This window comes from Protopterus annectens, chromosome 1.part0, assembly GCF_019279795.1.
Source record: "Protopterus annectens isolate FY-2018-M chromosome 1.part0, PAN1.0, whole genome shotgun sequence".
Taxonomy (NCBI): Eukaryota; Metazoa; Chordata; order Ceratodontiformes; family Protopteridae; genus Protopterus; species Protopterus annectens.
In genome coordinates this window covers 1,527,060,276-1,527,084,659 of record NC_056725.1, presented here as the reverse complement: position 1 = coordinate 1,527,084,659, position 24,384 = coordinate 1,527,060,276, and the positions used below count along the sequence as shown (strand labels likewise).

Below are 24,384 nucleotides of genomic sequence, written 5' to 3'. Positions count from 1 at the left end.
AATGCACTCAAAGAGTAGTGGTCCATTTATATTTGCATAATTACATATATACATATTTACATATTAATATATGTATTTGAATTAGTTTTCAAAAGAAGAGATAACAGGGAAAAATAATTTCACATATTCTTTCCACTATAATAAAATTTGTTTTCTATAATTTCTGCAGATGCTCCTGTTTTATTAAATAAAACCTCCTCCCTTGTTTTCCATATTTCCCATGTAACACAAAATAATACTCTATCTCATTTTCCAACTTCTGCTACATCTTTTCACTCACAGTAACTATACCAAATCATTATTATATCCATAGTTCTAAAATAGTTTAAAGTACCCAACATTTTTTATTTAATCACAGATTCCCAAAGTCTTTTAACCCTTTTATATTGCACAATAACATGTTCAGCTGTCTCTTCATGTATAAAGTGAAAACATGTCTCTTTCCTAGCTTTATATTTCATATTCCTTTTAACAGGCAATTTATTTATTGTCAGTCTCCACAAAAATTGTGAAACACTACCAACCCACCTGCATATTTTCCCATTTCTTTAAGCTCTAATACTACCTTCATTTAATTTATCTAACGGTACACATAATACATGTTTTCATTATATGTCTGCACCACATTTCTCTGTTTTTCTTCAAGTTCTTCTTTATTTTCCACATAGTACTCTTATTTTGATATTCCTTCAATTTCTCATTTTAAAAAAGCTTGTTTGCTTTTCAGTCTTCTCAAAAGTTAACATATTTTACCTCTAATACATCTGCAATTATACAATTTTTTTTAACTTTTTCATACATTTTAAAACCTGATACATATGTAAAGAATCAGACTGTACCACTGGATTTATTAAGCCTAAGCCACCTTATTTTTCACTCACAAATGACACCCTTTTTTGACACCCGTCTTTTTACTGAATTCAGTCCTAAACCCTATATTGATCTGAAAACAATTTGTAATATTTACTTCTTGCTACTCTGCATAATTTATGCATTATTTATATAGACTATCTTACCCAGTAATAATGGAATTTTCCAAATAAACTTTTCTTTATAAAACAGTCTATATTTTTCTAGAGTGTACCTATTACTTTAACTTATTCAGTTATTTTCCCCATTTTTCTGTAACTACTTATCTCTTGCCAGATATAATCCAAAACAAAGTAATTTCATTGCTTAAAAATATATTCAACTATCTTTACAATATCTCTTAATCCTCACCTAAGTTACACATCACTCTACTCAATTTTATGAAACCTTAATTTATTCATAACTTATTTCTCATAATTAGTATTACATAATCTGTGTATGATAACAAAATGGTATCCGAACTCACTTTCACCTACCCAATATTCTCCTCCATGCAATCTTTTCTAGCACTGATTTACCTGCTTTGGAACATTTTCTAAGGGTCAGATTCAATAAAGCCTACACTAAGTGTACACTGTTCTGAGTGAACAGACAACAAAGACATAACACACACCCTCTTCCTCCTAATTTTAGTTTTCCTACTGATATTCTTGCAGCTTTAAATATTGACAGGAATTCATAAAGGTTACCACAAAGTGTAGACTACACGTACACTTAATGTAATCTTTCTGAGTGACTAGAAAGTACAGAAAAGGTGATAAGAATTTTATTGAATACATATTGTGTACACTTAGTGTAGGCTTTATTGAATCTGGCCCTAAATCTTTTGAAGTTATATGCTTCTGTGAATAAGTTATTGAAACTTCTGTCAACTTTTTAAGACTCCATTCTTTGCTCTTTACTTTTTCATTGTTTATAAACATCTTTATACATAATTGCTTCTTGCCTGTATCTCATATTTCCATCTTTATTTTTATCTCCCTCATAAAAAATCTACCCTATTCTTTACAATTATAAAAAAAATATATTTTTTCTTTTAAGAAATGTTTTGCTTGCATACATTCCTATTCTACTTGCAAATAAACTTTTCTGTACTTATCTCTGAAAGCAATCCACCATTCTAAAAATGACAGAAAAAAAATCATACTTAAATAGTCCTTCTATAATTTCTTCATTTCCTTTATTAATACCTCTTCTTCAATATATTTTCCTGTTAATTTCTTTGTTCCCTTACCTCTCTTAATTATGCAGTCATACTTAGAAATATCCATCCAAATTACCACATGATCAGAAAAAGTTAGGGTAACTCCACCAATTTCTTTTACTTTTTCTGACATCAAAAAGCAATCAATCTCGTTTTTTATATTTATTCTTGTATACGTATACTTTCTTCCTTTGCCCAAAACTAATTTCCCCCACTATATTATTGCCCTCATGTTTATATAATGAGTTACTTTACCTCTTCCACTATATAAATTAAAGTCCTCCATGAGTACCATGTACAATGTACATTTTCACAAGCAGATACATCTTAAGTTCCTAAAAGCTGTTCTCTCTCTTTCTGCTATTCCAGTATATACATATTCACCTATCATGATGAACATATTATTTTCCATCTTACATCCACAACTATAATTCTCACTGATGATACAATACAATTTATTATACTTTTACATTTTCTTTAAGTAAAAATGCCACATGAGAACATTGGTCTTGTACCCTCTTTTTAATTTTTTTATGAAATGTTTTAGTTTTCTTTTCCTGAATCTGGCCGTTTCCAACTGGTCTTTTTCTTCTGTCTTTTCTCCTTCTCACTTTATCTGTTACATCTTACTCTTTACTCAGTGCTGAAGTATTTTCTGTTTCTATGTCCACTTCCTATACATCAGTTTGCAAAGATTCAGATGTATCCTGTACTTGTCCCTGATTTAAATCAAATACCTGTATAGCACCTTCCGACTTTTCACCCATTTCCCCAACCTCTAACATATTCATATTTTCTCCTACAATATCTCTGTGTTCCTCTTCCATTATTTTTTCTTGCTGCATTTCACTTTGACCTTATTTACAGCCAAAACAACAATGGCCTTCTTTTGTACATTTTCTGTACTTCAGCCTTTCATTTACATCACCTCTAACGTTTTCACAGTCACTAATTAAATAAAAAACTTCTCCATTAAAAAAAAAACATGTTTTAGTTTACCTGATAGGGTTGCCACCTCTCCATTTTTTCTGGACTATCCAGAAATCAAACTGATTGTCTGGTAACCCGGAAAACACTGTAGAAACTCCAGTATCCTGTTTCAAAAAAGAAACAGACTTTTAGAGTTTGCTAAATCGGCAGATTTACTATGCTTTTTTTACAGAAAAGCATAATAAATGAGCAGAAAGCAGGTATCAGGAACAGAAAAAGAGGGAGTTCCCTATCAGCTAATGCCATAAAGACATCACAAAATGGGTGGAATATGGACTGTAGAGAGGGAGGAAATGGGTGGGTTTTCTCCAGTTTTTAGCCACAGTGAAAAAGGTGGCAACCCTAGTTGACCAACATACTTTAATGTCCCTCTTTCCCCAGATGCATAATAAACACTGGACAAATGAGATATAATACCTGTATCATTTTTTCATTAATTTTACTTCAGCCTCCCACCCTTAAATCCAAACATTTCTATTGTCTTTACTTTTCATCAAAATTTTAACAGTTTAAAACATATTTTTTAAAGATCATAATGTGATAGTCTCTTCAACTGTATCAGCCCAGAACTGGATATAAACATTTTTACTCAGTTTTGTTTTTTCCTAGAAAATACATATTCGTTCCATGTAAAAACATTAGCCTTTTGTTCAAACTTGATCAAAAATTTTACCACTGAAATGTTTGTTTCAAAGACCACAGGAATTATTCAGAGCTGTAAATATATACATATATACATATAAAATGTATTGTCAAGACTGCAACTTGTGAAGTCTTTACTACTGACAATGTTTTTTCAACTTGTTATATCTGTCCAAATATTTACACTCTGTGTGTGTGTGTGTGTGTGTGTGTGTGTGTGTGTGTGTGTGTGTGTGTGTGTGTGTGTGTGTGTGTAGGTAGGTTCATAATGTATGAACTGAAGTTGAATTTTTGCATAGTTAAAACATTGTTCTTCAGTAGAATTTATTTACTGAAATTTGATTACTGGGAAAGTCCGATTGGGTAGAAGCCCATTTCCTGATTTTCAGAGGAGGCCAGAGGAGAAAAACTCCAAACTATTACAAAACATTTTAAGAACAATAATTTTGCAATCTTCAAAAATAAAACAAAAACATCTGCAGTTTATATTAAATTTAGTAATAATTTGATTTAACTGTATCCATATTATGTTAATGTGGAACTTTTCGCCTAAGGCCTTTACTGAAAATGGGATACAGCATTTACTGATAAACAACTGTCAAATAAAATAAAATTAATAAATATATAAACTGTTCGAAGCTGTTCTTTAAAAAAAAACAAACCAAAATAAAAAACACACAACAGGTTAACCCTTTCATCATCTATGCATAATATGACTTCATCAGACAAAATTCAGAACAGATGGTACATTTTACATATTAGTTGTGTAACCTCACATGACTATAACATCCATTTAAAGTGGAACTCAATCTACTCCAATGTAAATGTATTTGTAATATAATGTTATAAATGGTATGTATATGTGTTTTATATATATATATCTATATATATATATATATATATATATATATATATATATATATATATATATGTGTGTGTGTGTGTGAGTATATATATATATATATATATATATATATATATATATATGTGTGTGTGTGTGTGTGTGTGTGTGTGTGTGTGTGTGTATATATATATATATATATATATATATATATATATATATATATATATATATATATATATACATATCTGTGTGTGTGTGTGTGTGTGTGTGTATATATATATATATATATATATATATATATATATATATATATATATAAATATATATGGGTTCACTATAGAATCCCAAAGTACTGAAATCCCGAATTTCAGTATTTCGAAATTCTATAACTGAAATCCCAAAACCTCATAACCACGAAATTTAAAATTGCGAACCTTCACTACAAATACACCACACACATACACATACACACAATCTCCCCCCACAATCAAACATCCTACACTACAGACAAGCAGGGGGCATACCCCCCATGTGGGGGCTGCACCACACACACACCCCTACTTATATATACTAACTTCAAGATCACACAATCACACACACAAAGGTAACTCACACCCACACATTACACAGCCCCTTGCACACACACACATCACAGCCAAATCACACATTAACATACACTAAAGCCCCTAACCAATACACTCAAATACTTACCTGAACTTACACCTATCCATTCATACACCGCAACACCAGAAGCTCCGAACTTCGGTATTTTGAATTTTGCGCTTCTGGTGTTTTTGGGATTTCAAGGCTTCGGTGTTATAATTTCAAAATACTGAAATTCGGGATTTCAGTATTTCAAAATTATGACAGGAGCCCATATATATATATATATATATATATATATATATATATATATATATATATATATATATATATATATATATATATATATATATATATAGATATATGTACAGTGGATATAAAAAGTGTACACACCCCTGTTAAAATACCAGGTTTTTGTGATATAAAAAACGAGACCACAATAAATAATTTCAAAACTTTTCCACCTTTAATGTGACCTATAACCTGTACAATTCAATAGAAATAGAAATAAATCTGTTAGGGGAAAAATATAAAAAGTAAAAAACATACAATAAGCTGGTTGCATAAGTGTGCACACCCTTAAACTAATACTTTATTGAAGCACCTTTTGATTTAATTACAGCATTCAGTCTTCTTGGGTACACACCTGCCATCAATTAAAGAGACTCTGATTAACCCCAAATAAAGTTCAGCTGTCCTAGTACAATTTTCCTGACATTTACTCAGTTGCCTGCTACAACAAATGCCATGGTTCGCTGAGAGCTTACAAAGCATCAAAGGGATCTCATTGTTGAAAGCTATCAGTCAGGAGAAGGGTACAAAAAAATTTCCACAGCATTGGATATACCATGGAATACAGTGAAGACAGTCATCAAAAGTGTAGAAAATATGGGACAACAGTGACGTTGCAAAGAACTGGACATCCCTCCAAAATTGATGAAAAGACAAAACAAAAACTTGTCAGACAGGCTGCTAAGAGACCTACAGCAACACTGAAGGAGCTGCAGGAATTTCTGGCAAGTGCTGGTTGTGTACTACATGTGACAACAATCTCCAGTATTCTGGAAGCCTTTTCTTACACAGAAAACACCCAAGCCCAGCTAAAATTTGCAAAACAATACATCAAGTCTCCCAAAAGTATGTGGGAAAATGTTTTATGGTCTGATGAGATCAATGTTGAACTTTCTGGCCGCAATTCCAAAAGGTACATTTGGCACAAAAACAACACTTCACATCACCAAAAGAAAACCATCCCCAAGGTGAAACATGGTGGTGGCAGTATCATGCTTTGGTGTTGCTTTTCTTCAGCTGGAACTGTGGCTTTAGTTAAGGTGGACGGAATTATGAACAGTTCCATATACCAGTCACTTTTAGCCAAATCCTTCAGGCATCTGCTAGAAAGCTGAAGATGAAGAGGAATTTCACCTTTCAGCATGACAATAACCCTAAGCATACATCTAAATCAACAAAAGAATGGCTTCACCAGATGAAAATTAAAGTTTTGGAATGGCCCAGCCAAAGTACAGACCTAAATCCAATAAAAAATCTGTGGGGGGACCTGAAGAGGGCTTTGCACAAAAGATGCCCTCTCAATCTGAGAGATTTGGAGTGCTTTTGCAAGGAAGAGTGGGCAAATATTGCCAAGTCAAGATGTGCCATACTGATAGACTCCTACCCAAGAAGACTGAATACTGTAATTAAATCAAAAGGTGCTTCAACAAACTATTAGTTTAAGGGTGTGCATACTTATTTTTTAATATATGTTTTTTACCCTAACAGATTTGTTTGTTTTTCAATTAAATTGTACAGGTTATAGGTCACATTAAAGGTGGGAAAAGTTTTGAAATGATTTATTGTGGTCTCATTTTTTTATATCACAAAAACCTGGCATCATTTTAACAGGGGTGTGTACACTTTTTATATCCACTGTGTGTATATATGTATATATATATATATATATATATATATATATATATATGGATCTACTTCACTTTGTTGAAAAACCTATTTGGCAAATACCTTTTTATCAAACCCTATTCGTTGAAGCCTTAGTCCATCAAACTTTCATTTTAAGCAAAATTTTTCCAAGGGGAAAAATGCTTGGCCATCATTGGGAATTTGCCCTTTTCCCCACTGTAGTGCATTCTCGGAGTTGGCATAGTTAGTTAGGGAGGGTGTGGGCAGCGTGTGAGGCATGCCCCCCCCCCCCACCTGAGTAGGTTTTAAATTTTGTTATTTTTGTGACTATCATTGGTTGCCCTAGTGGTTATTTTATATATATATATATATATATATATATATATATATGTATATATATATATATATATACATATATATATATATATATATATATATATATATATATATATATATATATATATATATATATACACTCACACACTCACACACACACACACACACACACACACACAAATCTTTTTTTTTTAAATATTTAAAAAAATGAACTTACAATGACATGAAAATTAGTATTTCATTTCAGTCTGCTAGCTTTCATTTCTGGATTAATACTTGCAACCTTTCAAAATTCAGTAAATTCAGACCACAACTTAAAATCTTACCAACAACAAGAAGCACACTGCAAATGTTTTACCTGATGCCATGTCATGTAATGAGCCTCTTACCATAGCAAGATGTCTTTGTTGCAGTTCTAACAAATCACCTCACCACTAATGCCTTTGTTGTTCATGCAAAACCTTGTACATACCATAACTAGCCTCGTCTCTCTCGCCTTTCTATCCCATCTCTTCTACAGAAATAGCATTTCCTTACTTTGTATAACCAATGATTCTTTTAGTTTCTCTAATGTAATGTTATCCAATTGCCTTTTACTTTGTTGGATTTGTATTGTCCTTTTATGTTTATATGAAAATTTGTTTATTTGTATCCATTCAAGCTGGGACTGAAACTGGTCAACTGTGACCAGTGCCTTACCGTGAAAAACCAAACTAAATAAAGTAAATAACCTCGCTGTGCCCAGAAGGTATGTGCAGTCAGTTATATATAGTTATGTACAGCTAGCTGTAGCTGCCAACACAACTCTTCCCTACCTAAAAGTACCAGTATTACCTCTTCTTTCTGATGATGTCCCCTTTTCCACAAAAAAAAAAAAAAAAAAAAACAATTTGTATTTCTTAAAATCACTGCAATTCAAAGAACAAACTCTTCCCTACCTAAAAGTACCAGTATTACCTCTTCTTTCTGATGATGTCCCCTTTTCCACAAAAAAAAAAAAAAAAGAAAAAAAAAACAATTTGCATTTCTTAAAATCACTGCAATTCAAAGAATGTCTAAATAAAGTACTGAAAAATACCTTTTTTTGCAGATCAAAATGCATTGTTGTAGTCTCCTGCCTGATTCCCCCACGTAAAACTATGACAATATTTAATTTTAAACTTCCCGGCTGTCCACAAACAAGATACATAAAGTATTGCTGTAATTTAATTGTTGAGTAATTTAAAGAAAAAGTAAAATTTCAAACAATCAGGATTATATAACTGATACTAAACATTACTTGATTTTTTTTAATTATTCTACTGATACTCAATTTTTGAATAATGACATCTATAAAACCAATACAGTAAGATTTATCCATCTACAAGTGCTTACATGCTATTTGCTAGTGACGTACTTGCTGTCACTTTCTTAAAGCTCTAAGTCCCATTAGCTTGATCGCCCATAACTACTTAGCCCTCCCAACACCCTATTCTACAAAACTGTTTAGCCCTCCCAAAACCCTAACTCTAACCATAACACATCTTTCATAGGTTCATAGGTGTGTACTAGGCTAATAACCACTGGGGCCTCTTTAACCTAGCTATGCATCCCAAAAACTCTAACAGGTTCAGGAACCATTGATAGTGTAAGCACTGGCCTGGGAGATGAACCATTTACTAATTGTCATTATCCATTTAAGACACAGCTACCAAACCTGGGGTGAATTCCCAGTTCCCCAGTCATAAAGCAGTCCCATCATTTCAGGTGGGAATAGAACCCATAGTCTTCTGATCTTCCAGCGCCAAATGCAAGTGTACTACATAGTCAGCCACTGACACTGCAAATTATGCAGTAACCTACTCATTCCATAACCCTAAAATCCCCTTCCCTGTCTGTAAACTTAGCCCCAACCCTAAGACTCCCTTCTCACTCCCTAATCCTAAGACTCTCTTTCCACTCCCTAAACCTAAAACCCCATCCTTGCTCCTTAACTCTAAAACTCCCTTCCAACTCCCTAAACCTAAAATCCCCCAGTACTCTTTCCTGCTCATTGTCCTAATTTACACTCCCGTCCCCTTCCATCCTCTCCTACTCCCTCAACACAGCTGCTGCACTTAACTCAATAGACCTTGAACAATGTGATTGTGTCATACCTCTTAAATGTCCAGATATTTACAGAATGTATAACTTTTTGTTGCATATTCTTGTTCTGTTTTTCATAGAATTTGTGGTTTTCTGGCAACAAATCACTACAGACTAAAGTCATTAAATAATGACAGACATTTAAGTTTCAGATTTCATATCCTTCAAAAAATATGTGTTAATGCAAAACCTGTTATTCTAGCAACTTTCTAAGTTTATAAGCACAATATTTAAAATCTGCCCCTATTTATGGGCTTTTGTTCCTACATTATTTTAGCTTTGCCCAGATTTCCTGTGCTAAGAGGTACAGTTCAGGTTAACGGCATTAGCAGCTTGCCTGAACCCATATTCAAGCTAGAACATGAAGGAGTAGTTATCTAGATACTTGAGTCCCTGGCTTCAAGATTCCTCAGAGTGCTTCATTTTTGGGTACTTGTAGAGCACCCAGATTTTACTGGTACCAACCTGTATAGTACATCTTGTTTCAACAATACAATACTTTATTGCATTTTCCTAGTGAACATCCTAAATCTTTAAAATTAAATATTGTCAAAATAAGGCCATTTGGATCCTCACAGGTATACAGTAATGAAGGGGAGTTTTACAAAATCTTTAGAGGACTTGTAAGTAATGTTTGCATAAGGGGTTATTGATTAGATGCATTTCATCAAGTTATTGCGGATGTCACACATGGTAGAAATGAAAAATGTCTTTCTGCTTCCTACGCAGGTGATATAGCTCTACAAATGCTAGAACCACCTGGGAATGTGTCTAGAGTAAGTACTGATTTTAGTAGACATGTGGGTGCTGTAAAAGGTATTATGAAGAACAACTGGAAAGTACTTTCCAGCAACATGCCTATATCTAGAGCAAGTCGTAAAAGACACTTTTTTTTTTTACCTACAGATGTAATGATAACTTACAGAATATTTTTTTTATTTTTGTTTACCTGGTTTTCACTGAGTCAATTCTTACTTTATACATAAATATATAATTGTGTATGTACGTGTACACATGAATGTATGTCATTTGATTCAAAAAGAGAATACCTAAACACAAGTGGTGTAGCACATCAGATCTAAACATACTTCATCAAGCCCAGGATAATTAAAAAAAAAGCAGAACGATATGTTTTTGAAGGGGGGCAGGGGCTTTGGCTCCCACACCCTCCTAACTTATATAAAACAACTCCATGGTCACAGTACAGTAGAAGAAAGAGAAACAACACTGAGAGTGCACCACCATCTCATACAATTCAACACACTGTGATAAAGCAAAACAAAAAAATATTAAAACCAGTGATAAAAATCATAAGCACTCCTTATTATCAGCATTACGACTGGTAAAATGTAGTGGAGACTATCATTAGATAAACCATGATATACATGTATATGGATTCACTTTGGATCATCGAATGTTCAGAACATCGACGTTCTGATCATCGAGACCAGAACATCGATGTTCAGAACATCGAAAATTCAAAATGAACCGTAAAAAAAAAAAATAAAAAAAATCACAAACACTACGTTATGCAGGGGGGCTTCGTCCCCCTGCACCCCCCCATGTGGGGGGCTGTGTCCTCCACCCCCCCCTACTTTAATATTCCAACTCCGAGATTGCACTATAGTGGGGTATGTGAAATCTCCCATTTACCCCTATATGCGGTAGCGCTAAACAGGAGATTTCCCATACCCTACCTGCAATGCCAACACTCAGATGGCACACACACAACATGCAGGGCACCTTGCTGCCCTGCATACACACCCAACATTCCACAATCTCACCTACCTGGCACTTCCACTTTAAACCTTCGATGTTCTGAACATCGATGTTCTGGTCTCGATGATCAGAACTTCGATGTTCTGAACATTCGATGATTTAAAGGGAACCCATATATATACACATGGCTCACTGCAATCAGGATGATTGAGTGAGATTTTGTTGAGTCCCAATCCATCAATCAGAGTCCTGATCCATTACCTGAAGAGTAAGTGCTGGATCCATGGTATGTATGGATAGATAGGCAGATAGATAGATAGGCAGATAGATAGATAGATAGATAGATAGACAGACAGACAGACAGACAGATAGATGGATAGACAGACAGATAGGCACATAGATACATAGCAGATAGACTGATAGACACAGATAGACAGGCACATAGACAGATAGATAGATACATACATAGATAGACAGATTTTGTGTATGTTTGTGTGTGAGTGTGCTGACAAAAATTAAAACACTTCCCATGTGAAACAGCACCTCCATTACTTTAGCTGCTGGGCATGCTACAGTCAAAAACTGTCAAGTTTCAATGTTGCAATGATTTTTTGGTCAACAAAGATGAACACAACCAGTTACATTTGTTGTTTAAGCAGTCTTGTACATCGTAGCAGCTACACTTAATCTTATGTTTATGTTAATATTGTTATTGTACATTAATTAGGCGGTAACTCCTAAAGCCTTCTTCATGCAACTAAGCACCCTAGCATCCTCCCCTTGCCTAATCCATTTGCTTTTATGCTATTGGGATTTTCTTAATGTGAGCTTTAATTACATTATAAGGAGGCCTTCTGATTTCAATGATCAGTATTTAATCAGTAGTGGGCTTGCCACTCGTCATGCAAAAACCCATGGCGTTTTTTTAATACCTTTTGATACTGCTCTTGGGTTTAGATAGCCTGTGAAGACTGCAACATGTGCACTTTGAACATCTCCGTAGCTTTGATCCTTCTGAGAAGTGTCACAAGTCCTTACTCATCCTCTATACCACAGACTGACCATTCACAGAGACATCCCAGTTAACCCCCAGGGAGGGACAACAGCTCATCTCAACTCATTTCAACTTGCCACTTCCCTGACTGCCTCTGCACAGAGACAGTCTCGCTGCTGAATCAGGTTAGTGACGAGATGCACTGCATGTGTGGTAGTGGGACGCTACCACAACATTTACCCACTATAATAAGTTTAGCCAGTTATTAACAGTGCTCAGTTTGAAGTGGCACTTAACTATAGCTAAAACAGATTATTACACCTTTTGTTAAAAAAATTATCTAATACAAAATGATGCCTGTTGCAGCAATACAGTATGTAAATGAACTAAAGGAATATAACGTATTGGTGACAATAAACATTATGGACACCTGCGATGTAAACTGTAATCAGATACACGCTCATTTACTAGTAATTATAAGGGACTATCCCAGTTTTACCTGTGTAAGAAAATCAATAGTGAAAGTGTATACAATTCTAGCATATGGCAGAACAGGCAGATGGTTGCCATAGCTTATGTTTGCGACTCTCAGAGCCTCTTTTACTCTGTGGTGGACATACTTCTGTACATTTTTTGAAGACTTCAATTTCTCTGGCAGATAAATGCTTGGATACAGAGCAGTGCTGCTTTTCCAGAGCCATTTCAGTTCATTATTGCGGGATATTTCTATATCAGGGCACTTTCCAGTATAGTTTATAAAATGCTTATCATAATTGTAACAACCAGGAAATGAATAAAATCCCCACAAGCCTCCTGGCCTGAGCTTTTGTCCTAGCATTTGTGTTTGAAGCATAAATGCCTGGGCTGCTTGTTCAAATTCTATTTTAGCCTCCTTGGTTATTTTACTTTTTGACCACTCAGGGTGTTTCTGTCTCACAAGCTCTTCAGACTTCTGACGGTAAATGTCTTTTGAGTCCCAGTTTCTTTCCCACACAGGCTTCCATTGCTCCCAGTCAATTATGGCCAAACCACTGAAGTCCTCTCTAGGGATATATTTTACAATATCTTTTGCCGCTTTTGCAAGGTGAGCTTTTAGACTTGCATTCTGAGGGATTCCTCCATTTATGTCTGTAGTCTGGTCTTCATAATGTGGATAGTAACCTAGCAAGCCACTGTAAAATATGGTAACATTTTGACCTCTAAATTCTTCATTCTGATTTGCAATAATATCAAAAACACTCAGGTCAAGGTCAACATCAAATTTTGTTTTACAGCGCTGTGTTGGAGCATTCCAAACTGTCACAAATGGTTTACTGAATAAGACATTTGCAGTGGATCCTTTTGGAGTGGGTCCCTGTGTGACAAACCACAGAACAATCAGAGGAAGTGCAACTCTGGCTTGCATCATTTCCAGGTCACTTTATGAAAGCTAGTGGCCAGTGATGAACCGATCTCTACGCCAAACCTTTCACCTAAAGAAATAGAAATAAAACAAAATCAATAGTTCTGCAGTATTTCTGTGTAAATAACACTATTCTGCGACACACCAGTTTAATAACATTGGTAGCCTTTGAAAATATCAATTATAAATAACAAAACAAATAAAAGTACCAGAAAGCCTCAGTACAGAAACTGCCCAAAACTCCACTGTGGTTTCTGTAAGTATCTGTTTATGTTTTGTATTATATCAGCATTTGTGAGCTTGTATTCATTCAGAACTTCATCAATGATGTTACATGTTTCAAGTAATTCTTACTTAAATCATTTTGTATTTGCACTTCTCAAATTTTACACTTCTTCATAACTCAAATTCACTATCATTCTGACCCATAAATCTACCTTAGGATTAACTAATTTTGTATTAAGCATATAAGTAAGTCAGGAGTGAGATTTGTCTAAACGGATACTGGAATCAGTAGTAGTCACAATATACAGTTTTTGTGACAATTCTTATTAGCAGAATCAGATGACAGCTCATTATTACAGTGTTTCATGCTACTGTAATCATTAAAATCACAAACAAATTTCTTAGATTTTCTAAGCAGTGGATCTTTGTTGGCCAGTTTAGTCAACATTTTCAACAATTAAAGTTTACTGTTAGTAATGAATCTACCGATTTGTTGAGATCGGTTATATTGAAATCATTCTGTTTACTACCGATAGCAAATGCTGAAATCCAACATTCTCATTAATTTAATTCAGCTGTGAGTTTGTCTTAATATCAGAGGAACTTTTATTGATTCTCAAAGCTCTCGTTCTGCATCCAGCTTTCAGACATTACAAAAGAAGAAATTGCCCCACTGCACTCTCTTTAAGATATAAAAGCTTTTCTCTAGTTAACTAAAAGTGCTGTCAATATCTGTAAAAATCTTTTTTTAAACTATAACTGCATCAAAACAAATAGATGAATGTGGAAAACCAGTGGTGAGAGGCTTAAGCAATGTCTCATCCTGGTATCAACTAGGGATACAGAACAGTCAACTTTATTCATCTGGAACAATGGAGTTTTCGAAATAGCAGCTACCCAGTTCTTCACTTGAAATGACTGGTGATGACGTTACATAAAAGAAGAAAAAAACAAATCTTAACTATAATTTTCTGATAAAATTACGGAATGTGCCTCAAAACATGACTGAAGATGCAGGAAACATTTATAAAAGACAAGCTTCATTGGTGTTTTCATCTTTCAGTTATAGAAACTTCTGCAGACTGGTATGCATATTAAAACAGACATTTTAAAAAAAAACTGATGATTATATATTAATTCAGTGACAAAAAACAGGAGGTTTAAATGCATAAGCCTGCACTTTGTTTACTACAGGGTATTTAGAGAAGCTCTTACATGAGCATATCAGTTCTTCAACGGTAAATCAGTTAGAGCTCTAATGGGTATGCAGTTCCTTGAATATTACTTTGGGACAAGAAACAATAAAATGAGCATAGTTATGGATAATTGTTATACTGTCCTGAAAGATTAGGTCTTCCAGATATAGTTTGTCAGAGCTTGGAATAAATTCACAGCAATATCTGAACATAAAATCAGAATCTGAAAGACACTGAAAGCATTTAAGAAACAATTTGACCTTTTCATTCAGATCAAGTAGTTAAGCAATGACAGGTTGAATCAGAGCTCTCAAATGACTTTTGAGGTTCTGACCCAAAATGTACACTGACATTTTGAATAATCAACAATATAAAATAACTCAATACAAATTCCCATATTTCATCTTCCCCAGTATAAAACCTGCCTTCTAATACTAGAACCCTCAGTACTCATTACTGCCATACATCTGTTACACTGCATAACAGTGATGTCAGAATGTTGCTACCAGACCCTACAAAAGGTTGCGATGCTGTATCTTCCTATACTAAGCCATATATTTTGGCACTATCAGCATTCAGTAAGACTACACTCCCCTTTACCAATACATATTTTAAAAGCATAATACTACCTTTCTCCAGCCATAACGAAGTACCTTCTCCAGCTAGGTCAGTACCATAAACACCCTCTTCAAGTGATATTGTCTGTGTATATAAGACTATAACATGTTGTATCTCTCTTATCTGATTACTGCCTAAATGCCATTTTTAAACCATGCATTTCTTCCTAAACAGGTACATATAATGCCACTGAGCATTCATCTCTAACTTCTTCCTAAATGCCATTATTCAGTGTAAAAATGCTACCTGAAGCCTCCCGCATATTTTTCAACATATTACTCATTCAGTGTAAAAGCTGCTACTACATGGTACATGCATATATTGAATGTTGCCTCATTCTATGAAAAAAACTTCTACTAAATGGTGCATGAATGCATTGAATATTTCCTTTAATGTAGTAATTTTCTGGAGGTGTTTTAAGCAAGCCTCTGCTGAAAAGGGGTTTCATACCTAGTCAGAGTTTCCCCCCAAAAATCAAATAAATAAATAAATAAAAATATAGTGATTCATAGCTAAACGTGCTTTTAACTCAATGTTTCCGTTGTCTTCCCTTCTATATGATTTAAAACTATATCATAATTAACACCTAAATAGGAACAAGAATAAAGTAGCTTACCAACTGTACTCCTTGGCAATATGAATCACTGTGTATATCCTCACGATGTATAACTAATACTTAACACATCCAACATACAAAAAATATCTTTTTAAATTTGGTGCATGTTTCAGTATTCTTAAATAAGGTTTTATTAAAGAATGTTTGCAAAAAGGTTATGCACAATATGAAATGTTTTCAATGACTACATTAATAATGCAAAATGCAGGGTGATTCAGACATGTTAGTAGTGGTATGCAAATACTAGGTATTAGTAAAAAACATTAAAACACTTTTCTAAGCACAAGTAAAAACCTCACTCTCCAAAGCCAAGAACACAGCATCCATGGGACCTGACAACATCCCAGGCTGCATTCTACATGAACTACAGAATGAACGGGCACCCCACATACGTACCATGTTCAATCATAGCCTCACCTCAGGCTTTGTGCCCATGGAATGGCACACTGTGATGGTTATCCCACTCCACAAAGGGGGAGCCACAACAGACCCCGGGAACTACTGCCCCATTAGTCTGACGAGTCTGGTCTGCAAGGCCATGGAACGTATCATCATGGAACTCACAAACAAAGACATTGGTAATCTCCAAACTCTGGACCCCACACAGTTCGGGTTTGTAAAAGGCAGATCATGTCTCCTAAACCTGATAGACATCTTTGAAACAGTCAGCAAAGCCATAGATGAGGGTAAGGTGGTTCACACAGCCTATCTAGATCTCTCCAGGGCTTTCGACACCATCCCCCACTCTGGAATTATAGATAAACTCACTAAACTAGGTATAAATCCCTGTATCACAAGATGGGTTGCCAACTGGCTTACTGACAGAACCCACACTGTGAAAGCAGCAGACTCCAAATCTGACTTCAGAACAGTGACAAGTGGAGTACCACAGGGTTCAGTCCTGGGTCCTCTCCTGTTTGGTATCTACTTCTCTAAAGTACAGGCTAACACAAAAGGTCTTTGGCTAACTAAGTTCACAGATGACTGCAAACTAGGAGCCATAATCGAAACTCCTAATGATGTGGACATCCTACAAAAGGGCCTCACTGAGACAGATGCCTGGTGTCAAAGCTATGGCCTCAAGCTCAATGCCAAAAAGTGCACTGTCATCCCCTTTGGTAAAAACTCTGTACCCATGAACTACCACATAGGCAGTAGTCTACTTAACACCGAAAGTGTGATAAGAGACCTTGGGACACAGGTGGAGAGTAGTCTCTTCTTTGATAATCACATTGTCACAGTAGTCAGGAAATCCTTCTACGTGGCACACCTCATCACAAAAATGTTTCTCATCCAGAAAAAAGAGGTCATTGTTCCCCTCTACTCATCACTCATTAGATCCATTACAGAGTACAATGTCCCTTTTGGTATGTACCTCACAAGACATCTACAACAACTGGAAAAGACACAATACCTCACAAAGAGGATTACCGGCCTCAAACAGATGCCCTATGCAGCTTTACTATGTTGCATATCGCCTACTCAGAAGTGATCTCTGCCTAACATACAAAGCTATGTCAAACCCAGAGCTGTTGAACATGCTCCACTTAAAGACATTCCAATCCCTCCAAGCTACATGCTCTAGGGACCTAAACCTTGTCACCACAATAAACAGAACATGCTGAAGGGATAGATTTCTGTCCCAGAGACTTCCCATACTCTGGAACACACTACCTATCTATGTCAAACAGAGCTCCTCATTAGCACTCTTCAAGAAAAATCTTGATGATTGGATGGGAAATAGGAAATTCACCCCAGGGATCACTTCTGTGGCTCTGCTTGGCAGGGGCACAGGAAAATAATTTTCTTGGGTGGTGAAAGCCAGGGTACCTTTTTGGCTAGGCTTATATAGGCCCAAGGGCCAATAGCCTAATATGTACCTATGAAACTATGAACCTAGGTTTTTGCCCTTTTCTCCACTATTGGAGTTGGTCTATATAATTTAGGAGGTATGGGGCAGAGAAAACACCATATGTGGGTACACTTGCTCCCTGCAAGAAAATTTCTTTGTGTGTTTTTATATGCTTTTCAGTTCATCAATTTCAATATTAAATTTTCTATGACTGGTGAGTGGAAGAACTGTTTTTCAATGAGCAGTAGGTAAACCATCTGCAGCTAATGTCAACAGTGACAGCACAGAACCCAGAACTAATAACAAATGCATGAATTTGAAGGAGGGGCAGACCAGGACCTAGAATAGGGAAAGAATTATATTTTCATTAACAAATCTATAGGCTTCCCACTTCAGCGAGTTAAAACTCTTTAAAGTATAGTATTTATTTATCCTTTGTTGAGCAAGTTAGTTCTACTAGGCTAATAGCTTATTTTCAGGGGAGATCCAAGGTGGCATTTATAGTACTAGGAGAAATTTGGCCAAGGCAGCAGGCAACTTTCCCTACTCTTTTTGATAAGTGTCATGGGATCTTTTACATCCACCTGAGTTACCACCTACTCAAGCAGGATGGGGCCTCAGTTTAACAACTCATTCTAAGGACAGCACCCCTTCTGTTCAACTGCAGTGTCAGCAATTAATCTACCTGATGTGGGAACAGAACCCATAGCCTTCTGCACCAAAGACAAGGGTACTACCTGTTGCACTACTAACAGTAGTCAGTGTTCAACTAAGACAGGTTAGTTCTACAAAATATGCTGTGCTACCCTTTCAGCCATATTTGTGCTCCAAAGATAAATATCAGGATTGCCAGTCACTGAGGACCAAGAAAGCGTGGTTCCCACATCACTTCACCAGCAGAACATCCTGATCTCACTACGAGCATGGTAAACGAGTCTCAGAGGACTATATTGAAAAGGCACTTGGGACTTGACACCGGAGGAAATCTTAGGGAATTTGTCTGCCTGAAACCAATTTTACTACCAATCTATGACTTCATTCAAAAAAGCTAACAGCATAGAACAGATCTGTGTACTTACGTACACTGGTATTACAGCTGGACACCACAATGGTTCACATGACGATGGTAATTATTAGTCCAGTAATTCAGTTATCTACAAGGGAAGACAAATTGTAGGATATCTGAAAATCATATGTACAAAAATGTGTATCTCCAGCACTAATAAAGGACCAGAATGCCTCAGTTGTAGAGGTTTCTGTAAACATCTGCTGAGAGTGCTAAGCCCATCTGTTGAAACTGAGAGAGTTTACAGGTCTTATTGCATCTGGAGCCACACAAAATCTCAAGACTAGGGCAAAGAAGGAGGAGGAACTATTTAAAACATTATGGCTCCTCAACATGAAACTGCTGTATGCATGTCATAGGCTGCATTCAGACAATGACTTCTCACCACATACTGCTTCTAAGTGACAGCAGTTAGCATGTCCCATTACTCAGTGGTGTCAAACAGATTGGACTGAAGCACCCCCAAGCTAGCAATAAGAAGCAATCCTTTTCAGACAGCACGGATAATCATCTTCAGGTAAGTGGTCATGCTGAGCCAATCTGCAGTCAGTGAAAGAAAAGATAGCTTCCAGTGCCTAACACCACTGGAACAGCAGAACCCTAACGGCTGTTCTAACTTAGTACTGCTCCTTGATGTCCTAAGTGAAAAGGATGTACTTACAAGAAGAGTTGCACAATGACTGCTAACCTGTGTGCAATCTGGAACGTTTATCTTTTGTTTGCTTCTCTACCTTCCATCCAATCCCTAGTTGTTTGGGGACCATTAAGCTTTTCAGACATCACAATTAGGCTGTGGATGGGTTCTGGGAAGATATGGTAAAAACTGTTTACCTACTGTTACCTGGTGAGACAAGTAGCATCCTGAATGTCTACCCCCCACTCAGCTAGTATAGACATGAAATGGGCAGACTGAGTATCATCTGAAGCTTATCTCTTTTTGACCACTGAAACGCTGCAGGACATCTCCCTGTCATGAATCTAATAGTAAGTTATGAGTAACACTCAAGAACCAGTAACTCTTCAAGCCTTTAACATTAATATCTCATTCTGATGTTATTAGCAACTGGGGGGGGGGGGGGGGGGGGGCACATTGCACTTCAGCTGAGCTTAAAGCAGCAGTAACCCTGCAACCTTGAGTTGCAATTTATATTTAGGCTTTTTCAGTAATTGTAGCATAGGAAAACTGGATAAACTGCAGAAACTCATTTTTCTAGTTTGCTCACTCAAGTAACACAAACGCAAGTGATTCTTCAAAAGTGGCATGCACTACTTTGGGGAATTTCTCCCTCCCCTAATGTTGTGTAAAAGTGGAATTGATAGGGTGCTAGCCCCCCTGCAAAATATGCTTATTCCATACTGTTCTATTACTTTGTATGCAAAAGGCAGCTTTCAAGTAATAGTAGTCTAAGATTTCAATTACAAGTGATTGAGTTATGATCATTAAGAGTAGAAGCCATCTGCAATGAATCCTTTGAATAGTGAGAGATTTTTCTTTTCATCGCCATACAAATTCTACCCACTATAATTTCTAGTAGGTACTTTAAGTAACAAAAAAGAACTAATACTTCATATGGTCTATCCTCACTAAGCAACATGGAATATCAGTGACAACAGAAAAGTAAATAACCACGTCACTGATAATATATCCACCATTTAAAGCACAGACTTCCAAATTAAAATGAGGAAAACATAAACAGTTAAAAAAAAAAAAAAAAAAAAAAACAAACAGTTCAGCAAACAAAATGAAGGCTAAATTGAACTACCAGAAAATGTGGTCCCTGTGGAAAGCTATAAAAGACTCAAATCTGCCATTTCTTTATCTTGGACAAAGAAGACTGTTCAGTGCTAAAACAAAAAAAAAAAAGCTAAATAACCAAATTAAGAACTTGAGAATTAAACTTGTGAGGACTCATAAATGTTTCTAAACACAACAGGTTCAAGACAACACCTTTCAGTTCCAAACATGTTTACCATACACAACCAACCACTGTCAGGCCAACCAAGCATTGTCAGACAAGGAAGTACCAAAAAGACTATAGTACTGACTCCCTTCCATTTAATTTACTTCATGACACAAACCAGTCAAACAAAACAATCATACAACAGCCAAATACTACCTGGTAGGAACATGCCAAACCACTCCCAATGCTGGGCACTTCTATCCTATTTGAAATCCACTTATATCATGGCCAAAACCCTTATCAAAAACTTCCTTGAATCAAGCACAATTCTCTCAGATGGGTTTCACTCCTTCTTTGTAAAACAAAGCACCCACTGCACATATGGCAACTGCACAGCCCCAAAATATTGGAATCCAATGATAAAAAAGAGGAGCCAGAAAACTATGGCAATTCAGTATTTAATCAGTATTTAGTCATGGAAAAACATGAAATGGAAGCAAGTACCAGACTGGTTTCGGCTATGTGTTTTTTATAGCCAAAACCAGTCTGGTACTTGCTTCCATTTGATGTTTTTCCATGACTAAATATTGATTAAATACTGAATTGCCATAGTTTGCTGGCTCCTCTTTTTTATAATTTCACTCTTTCTTCCTCAAAAAGCCCAGTACACTAATTGTCACCCCATTCACTGCTCTACTGAATTTGCAAACTAAACATAATAAAATAAACAGACACATCAGGCAAATATGCGTAAAACATTTTCATCTTTAATAGATACATACTTGTTCAAAACTGAGCTACCTAACACATTTCATTTTATATACACAATGAAAATACCCACTTTAAATTGTTATTAACCAATCAGAATTATCTTACATTCAGGTTTATAAGATCTTTGATATTAGTGATTTTATTCATGCCTTGGGGGAGGGGGATAACAGACAATTTAATTTGCCAGTCTAGTTCCTCTTTCTCTAGAGATAAGTTTATATCTCCTCCCAACAAAGTTTCCTGGCCATAATCTACTGCAAAAAAAAAGTCAAGTTCTTGAAATTAGTACAACTTAATGTTTACATAAGATGTTAAAAACAGTCATGTTTTAATAGCATTTACATCCCCATAATCATTGCAGAAGGCTTCCTAACAGTTATCAATATAAATACAGGTTGCAGGCTAAGTGTGGCTAAATAAACCACTTTTTAGTATTACAAGTAAACCTACCATAAGGGCTGTAATTTCTATTCATGACTATACTATAATACATCCCTGCATTAATATATCTACATACTTTGGCTATATAAACTACGTGTTTTAGTATTATTAGTAAACCTACCGTAAGGGCTGTAATTTCCAATCATGCCTATACTATAATACATCACTGCATTAATATATTTACCATTGGGTAGTTGGGAATAATCAGTGGTCAGCCACACAAACAGAAAGACCCATGTTCCTGCCCAATGTTTAGACCACCCTCTCACTGTCCAAGAGATGGTAAACTGACCCACACATCAAGATTTGAAATCAATCAAGTTTTATGTACGAATGGATTTAATTTGATGGCACTTAGATGAGTGATATATTGTAATGGATCATAGAAGGCAATCACCATGAATATAATGACACTGTTCTACCCAGCTTACACAATGAATTAACCACACCACCCGCCACCGCACCACGACTGACAACGACAACCAGAGAAACCCATGGGAGTTGTGCTTTCACCACAAATCATATCCGATGGCACCACCGCAGATCCCGCGAGAGTCAGGCGGCAGACGCACCAGCGTTTCAGTTCGTCACCACAGTGGCACTGGGCACACCAGAGTGAGGTCAATTAAATACTGTTATACAGAGGTTCAACCACCCAAAAGATGACGTTCATTTACTATGATACACAAAAGGACCTATTTAACGTACCGGACCACCGGCTGCACCGATCAACCGGTCACTGAAAGATCGAAAATGCCACCACCGGCGATCAATGGCAGTTCGGCGATCACCTGAAGCCAACAGGCTGCAGGTCAGGTCATGGTTCAAAGAGCCACCAGCACTATTATTATTGAAAACATCAAGAGAAACACATCCCAGCCTGGCAAACAGGTGGCGTACTATAATTGTTGTCAGCAAACCAAATTTATATCTTAAAACAGAGAAATCACATCCCAGCAAGAAACGACAGAACACCATCTGAAGCACTGTATACTGAAACAGAGAGTTATCAAAACCGTTGAGAAGACGAACGAGCAATCATTCTGGAACATGTGAATGACAATCGACGCAACGGAGAAACCGTTGTGCTCAATGTATTAGTGCACAACGTGGCGCCGAGAATGGCATGCGGCGTTACTGAAGGAAGATCGCTATGTCCAACTACCACATGAAGAGATCAAAAGCAACGCCCATCTCCAGGTAATATAGCAACTGTCATCCATGGCGAACCAGCCCAAACCCACTGCCGAACCATTTCATGCAAACCATTGGGTGGATGGGGTCAGTCACTGAATATCATGATTGCCATTTGTGTTGTTCTGCTCATATTGGGAGAGCATGTGTCTAGTGCGTGGACACTGTGCATGTAAGTATTGTCAGACCTGGCAACATACCTGCAAATTCGGCACTATGTATCAAGACCCGTAGTGGTATTTGTCAATAGAAATGCAACCTTACTGGTAATGTACATCAAATTACTTGCTCTAGTTAAACGCTCCACAGAGGAAGACGCCAGGAATGAAATGTCACAGGCAGGTTCCTGATAGAGTAGCTAATCAAAGAGGAGAATGTTAGCAAATACATATTTAAACATACTAAGACGCAAACTTTAGAAGCCAATAGGTATAATGCATATTGTCTTACCTGATAATAGGCAGCCCGCGGCGTAATTGCTTGTGTGTAGCTGCAGGTGATTGAACCCTTAACCCTAGCAGTAACCAGTGCAGCAGGTGCATGTCAGCCGCGGCTTTAACATCTGCTCCGGTTACAGAATAATACATGTAAGGTACAGGTATATCTGTCATCCTTCTACTGAGGGAGGATAGCTTTTTGAGCTGTACCACAGAGTACAGCCGCTCGTAGTGAGAGACACAGGAACCTAGTAGGACACGAGAGTGAGACTGAATATGAACAGTGTTGGAACCGTGGTCAGAGCAGAACTTACCAAAGTGGCCAGCCTAACTGAACATGTGGCTCGCAAGGTTGGGCTATCCCCGTGGAAAACATGTATTACAATACCTTGAGCACTGCAACGTTCTGTACCAAAGCAAAT

General features: G+C 36.4%; 1 protein-coding gene across 3 annotated transcripts in view; it reads right to left on the bottom strand.

Annotated features, from left to right (window-relative positions):
* Nucleotides 1–24,384, bottom strand: part of LOC122798752 (hyaluronidase-1-like) — a 519,492-nt gene that overhangs the window by 277,386 nt on the left and 217,722 nt on the right. For all 3 annotated transcript variants that reach the window (XM_044067858.1, XM_044067875.1, XM_044067866.1), the window contains exon 2: nt 12,743–13,715. In XM_044067858.1, the coding sequence (XP_043923793.1) occupies nt 12,743–13,651 (909 nt within the window). In that variant the 5' untranslated portion in view covers nt 13,652–13,715. The remainder of the gene's footprint in view (nt 1–12,742; nt 13,716–24,384) is intronic.